This window comes from Octopus bimaculoides, unplaced genomic scaffold (assembly GCF_001194135.2).
Source record: "Octopus bimaculoides isolate UCB-OBI-ISO-001 unplaced genomic scaffold, ASM119413v2 Scaffold_12528, whole genome shotgun sequence".
Classification (NCBI taxonomy): Eukaryota; Metazoa; Mollusca; class Cephalopoda; order Octopoda; family Octopodidae; genus Octopus; species Octopus bimaculoides.
Window position 1 is genome coordinate 27,219 of NW_026356536.1, and position 6,309 is coordinate 33,527.

The 6,309-nt window shown below is 41.9% G+C and overlaps 1 protein-coding gene across 1 annotated transcript in view; it reads right to left on the reverse strand.

Annotated features, from left to right (window-relative positions):
- Positions 1-6,309, reverse strand: part of LOC106868491 (lysine-specific demethylase 5A) — a 65,922-nt gene that overhangs the window by 16,600 nt on the left and 43,013 nt on the right. The window contains exons 18-20 of the mRNA XM_052978276.1: positions 5,758-5,908; positions 4,408-4,525; positions 2,454-2,620 (exon numbers count right to left, since the gene is read on the reverse strand). Coding sequence (XP_052834236.1) covers positions 2,454-2,620; positions 4,408-4,525; positions 5,758-5,908 — 436 coding nt within the window. The remainder of the gene's footprint in view (positions 1-2,453; positions 2,621-4,407; positions 4,526-5,757; positions 5,909-6,309) is intronic.

Consider the following 6,309-nt stretch of genomic DNA (forward strand, 5'->3'; position numbering starts at 1 on the left):
CCTGCTCGTGAAATTAACGTGCAAGTGGCTGAGTACTCCACAGACACGTGTACCCTTAACGTAGTTCTCGGGGGATATTCAGCGTGACACAGTGTAACAGGGCTGACCCTTTGAAATACAGGCACAACAGAAATAGGAAGTAAGAGTGAGAGAAAGTTGTGGTGGAAGAGTACAGCAGGGTTCGCCACCATCCCCTACCGGAGCCTCGTGGAGCTTTTAGGTGTTTTCGCTCAATAAACACTCACAACGCCCGGTCTGGGAATCGAAATCGCGACCCTATGACCACGAGTCCGCTGCCCAAACCCTTGGGCCATTGTGCCTCCAAATATATATATATATATGTATATATATATATATACAGGATGGACTTCTTGTAGTTTCTATCTACCAAATCCACTTACAAGACCTTTGGTCAGCTTGAGGCTATAGTGGAAAACACTTGCCATGCAGTGAAACTGAACCTGGAACTTCTTACCACACAGTCACACCTATATACGCATACAACAGGCTTCTTTCAGTTTCCGTCGATCAAATCTACTCACAAAGCTTTGGTCCACCTGGGGCTATTGTAGAAAACACTTGCCCAAGGTGCCACACAATGGGACTGAACCCGGAGCCATGTGGTTGAGAAGCAAATTTCTAACCCCACAGCCAATTGACTACTTTTAGAATTTAATCGAAACATCTAAGTGAAGTGTTTCAGTTAGAAATATAATAAGCATTTCTATTATAAGCACAAGGCCTGAAGTTTTGGGGGAGGGGTATAGGCGATTACATCGTCCCCTGTACTCAACCAGTACTTAATTTTTCAACACCGAAAGGATGAAAGGCAAAGTCGACTTCGGTGGAATTTGAACTCAGAACGTAGCGACGGGTGAAATACCGCTAAGCATTTCATCCAACATGCTAACAATTCTGCCAGCTCACCACAACAACAACAACAACAACAATAATAATAAAAATAATAAAAATAATAATAATAATAATAACAATAATAATAATATATTTTTCTTTTTCTACTCAAGGCACAAGGCCTGGTACTTAGTTTATCAACCCTGAAAGGATGAAAAGCAAAGTCTACCTCAACAGAATTTGAACTCTGAACGTCAAGACAGACTAATACCACTAAGCATTTCGCCCGGTGTGCTAACGTTTCTGCAAGATTGCTGCCTTAATGCTAATTATAATAATTAGGGAATTTTGACTGAAGAAAATTTTCATTTCACTCACTTTAAAACAGAAAGTTTGTATGATAAGACTCCCTCCCACCCTAACTCTTTTTTACTTGTTTCAGTCATTTGACTGCAGCCATGCTGGAGCACCGCCTTTATTCGAGCAAATTGACCCCCAGGACTTATTCTTTCTAAGCCTAGTACTTATTCTATCGGTTTCTTCTGCCGAACCACTAGGTTACGGGGACCTAAACACACCAGCATCGGTTGTCAAGCGATGTTGTGGGGACAAACACAGACACACAACCATACACACACATACATACATATATAGGACGGGCTTCTTTCAGTTTCCGCCTACCAAATCCACTCACAAGACTTTGGTCGGCCCGAGGCTATAGTAGAAGACACTTGCCCAAGGTGCGACGCGGTGGGACTGAACCCGGAACCATGTGGTTCGTAAGAAAGCTACTTACCACACAGCCACCTTATTAACATTTTTCTTACCAAATTTATACTGAAATATATGGTCTTAGTTTCAAATAATTTTGAAAATTACGAGGAATTCAATAAGATGATTTTGTCATTCTTAAGCTCATGCTTGGAACATAAAGGAATATGCTATTTTGATAGATTTTAATTCAAATCCCTTTAAACAGAAAGTTTTTATGTCATCAGACCAAGGGCGGTCACAGGCAGGTTGATATGAAAGGGCTTAATATGCCACCAACCAGGCCCGTGCCATCAGTAATTACTCAGGGTAGGCAGTTGGTGACGTTTATGTAGGACTTCGGCAGGGGATGGTGGCAAACCCTGCTGTACTCTTTCACTTCAACTTTCTCTCACTCTTACTTCCTCTTTCTGTTGTACCTGTATTTCAAAGGGTCAGCCTTTTCACACTGTGTCACGCTGAATATCCCTGAGAACTACGTTAAGGGCACACGTGTCTGTGGAGTGCTCAGCTACGTGCACGTTAATTTCACGAGCAGGCTGTTCCGTTGATCGGATCAACTGGAACCCTCGACGTCGTAAGCGACGGAGTGCCAACACACAATCTAGAAAGAAATAAAATATTTGGCATTTTATGCATCGTAATCATAGTAACCTTCATAATTTTATTGAATTAAGGGCATATTTTGCCATACAAGGAAAATGTTGCTATCAATCTATTTTATTCACTGCCTACCTTGCCTACCCAGGGGGCATGTCCCTGCCGCCAACTAATCTGTTTGACCACGACTCCTCGCCAGCCCTATCAACTATGTCAGGACAAACTGCTACCATATGTTTAATGAACTTACCTGCTTCAGTTTGGGAATCTCAGGTAAATCAACATCAAGTGTTATTCCAAAATCCATAAACTTCTCCAGTTTTTTGGAATCAGGACTCTTCTCGGCGAGAGCAGCCTGGACTTCAGTCTGGAAGTTAGTGACTTTATCCAGTAATTCCTGAAAGGAAACAGAACAGACAAAAATTATAGATACAAGAAGAAGAAGTAACAAAAAGAATCATCATCATCACCATCATCATTGTTTAATGTCCACCTTCCATGCTGGCATGGGTGGGATGGTTTGACAGGAGCCGACGAGGCACCAGACGTTCAGGACTGCTTTGGCATGATTTTTACAGCTGGATGCTCTTCCGAAAACCAATCACTCAGCAAAGTGGACTTAGTGCTTTTTACGTGGCACAAGCACAGGTGAGGTCAGTTTCAGCAAGCTGGATGCCCTCCCGAACACCAACCACTTTACAGTGTGAACTGGGTGCTTTCTGCGTGGCCCCCGTACTGACAGAGTCACCAAGTACCTTGCAAGATGGAAAAAAGATTTTCAAGAGAGGGAGGGGTCATTGGAGGAGGTGATCTTGTGTCAGATGATGAAAGGTTATAATACGACAGAAACAGATGCCTTGCTGCAGAGGAAGTACAAGGTTACCCTGCTGGAGAGAGAGAGAGAGAGAAACAGGTGCACTACCGCAAAGGAAATACATGGTTACCCAACCTGAGGGAAGTGCAGAAGGAGAGAAAGAGAGAGAGAGAGAGAGGGTGGAGACAGCAGGATAGAGATGGTGGAAAAATGCTGGGCATACTCACAAGGATGGTTGAGTAGCAGAAGAGAGAGAAATATAGATGGTGGTAAGTGCCAGGGCATACCCTTGAGGTCCCACATATACACACACACACCTTGTGTCTTATACTGGTTTCACTCATTAGATTGTGGCTTGGGAAGTATACCTCATTATCATCATCATCATCCTCCTCCTTTAACACGTTGGCTCCCACATGTCCTACTGGTGGGTCATGGTGGTATGTTTGCAAGTGCCACCCAACCCACCAGCAGGTTGCTTTTTAATTTCTTTCCTATGGGTTTTCCCGAGAGGTATGGTATAGTGTAAAAATATTACGTTGCACGTGTCAAAATTAATTAAGATAGCGTATTGGGGACCCTGGGACAAAACGTAAAACGAGGCTCGGGAGTCAACGTGTTAAAGTTCATTTTCCCATGCTGGCATGGGTTGGACAGTTTGAGAGGAACTGGCCAGCTGAAGACCTGCCCCGGGCCCCATGTCTGTTTTGGCATGGCTTCTACAGCTGGATGCCCTTCCTAACGCCAAGCACTCAGAGAGTGTAGTGGGTGCTTTTACGTGCCACCGGCACGAAAGCCAGTCAGGAGGTACTGGCAACAGCCACGCTCAAAATGGTGTATTTTACGTGCCACCTGCACAGGAGCCAGTGCCAGGGGCACTGGCAACGATCTCGCTCGAATGTCTTTACATGTGCCACCGGCACAAGGGCCAGGAAGGTGATGCTGGGCACATGTGCCATCACGATTTCGCTTGCCCCAACAGGTCTTCACAAGCCGACTTTTGTGTCCAATGACAGAGACGACGTTTCGCTTATCTAAAAAGGGATGCAAGGGAGCAATACCTGTATGCAAGGACAACCACGGTTTTACTTAGCCTCACGTGTCATCTCAAGCACAGTAAACCACGAGTCTCAATCCCTTGTCGCCCCCTCCACGACACCCAACATCTGATATACAATAAAACAAATGAAGGAAGCATACATAGAATACAACAGAAAAAGAAAGAAATGATAGAGGAGGACCTCGAGAGATAATCAAAGAGGAACCCCACAGTCCAAGACCTGCCTGAACACTAATGGCAAGTGCCCTCACCGATTCTGCCAGCTTGTAATACTAATGTTAATGAAAGAAGAAAGGAGGGTGAAGAATACCTTTACTAGTTTAGCTTCTGGTATGATACAAGGCAAATCGTTGACTTGATCATAGAAACACTTCAGTTCTTCTAAACTCAGTTTGGCTACATACTTGCCATCACCAGCCTGCCTGTTTCTGGAAAACAAAAAACAGAATTAACTCACTCTATTATACAGAAGCTATATATAATATGTTACACACACACACACACACACACATACGCAGTATATATATATATATATAATTTTATTTAAAAGAGTTCCAACTCTGTTTTTTATGTTTTATTTATATTCTTGTAAAATTAATGTGTGATATAGAATATGGAATATATAATATATAATATAAAAATGGATGGTACAATGAAATGAAGTATTGAATGTCTAATTGAATATATGGAATATGTCTTATTGAATAGATGAAATATTGAGTGTTCAATATAAAGGATCAAATATATAAAGGCGAATACGTATTTTCAATACCGTGTGGTATTTCATCATGGCCGGTATCTGACAGACTGTAACATTTATATCAATCCTTTATATTGAACACTCAATATTTCTTATATTCAATAAGACATTCAATACTTCATTTCATTGTACCATCCATTTTTATATTATATATTATATATTCCATATTCTATATCCCACAATTTTGCAAGAATATAAACAAAAAACATAAAAAACAGACAGAGTTGGAACTCTTTTAAATAAAATAATATATATATATGTGTGTGTGTGTGTGTGTGTTAAAACAAGGGATGTAGCAAAATCGTGAAAAATACACACACACACATATGGGGAACTGTTTATTGTCTAAACATAAAAGCATTACAAGGCCGAAGTTAGATTGAATTAGATGAAACCTAATGCCTAAGTCAAAGAAACACGGGGGACAACTGGAAGGCATCAGAGAGATGGAAATCCAGCTGAAACAGCATTTTCTGTTGCCACAAAAACCAAATGTCATCCACCGTTGACTTCAATGGAACATTTGGAGAGAATCGCCGCAGTTATCTCCCCTTCTACAAGGTTGTTGTTTTTTTTAGTATCAAACAGAAAGGAAAGGTGGAGAACTTCTAACAATGCAAAGATAAAAAAAATGGAGTAAGCTTTTTTTTTTTTATATATTTCAGGCACAAAGCCCCCACCCACCACCACCACCATCACAAGGGCAGGGTTTAGAAATCTAAGCTTACGTAGATCCGGTCATACATACACAACTAGTGAAGCTAGTTCAGTTATTGTTTAAGCCAAGTCAGCCCTGATCCAAACAGAGCTAGAATCCAAGATGCCCCAGCTGTGCCCATCTCCTCTTTTCACTCGTCAGGTTCAAAACGACAATCCAGACACGACCACCACTGCTCTTACCTGGTCCTGACCTTCTTCGAGACCAGTTGGTTGGCAACCAGGGCACATTTCTCAGCCTCCACCACCACATTGTTGAGACGCTCGAGTAAGGAAGAATCAGGGAAATGCTTCGTCTCAGCCTCGTTAATTAACTCCCTCAGTTCTTCCAAATCTGAAATTATAAGAAAACACACAGACATAACTCTACATCATCACCAACAGCATCATCATCATCTTCTTCTCATTTAACATCCACTTTACCATGCTGCTGCTGATGATGATGATGATGATTACTAGGGATGTGGCCTAGTTGTTAAAATGCATCTGCAAAGATCAAGGTTTCAACTCCCAGACTGAGCAGCAATGCATTGTCCGTTTTTCTTCTTTTCTTTTTTTTTTTGTTTCTTTTTGAGCAAAAGACTTGTTTACACACTGGCCCAGTCCACTCAGCTGTAATTAAGCTCCAACAACAGATGGGAGGTTGACCTTGCGAGGGACCTGCAGCCCTTTTAAGAGGAAGTGTTATAATCTAAACGACAGTAGGACTGTAGAAAGTGCAATCAGTGAAGGACC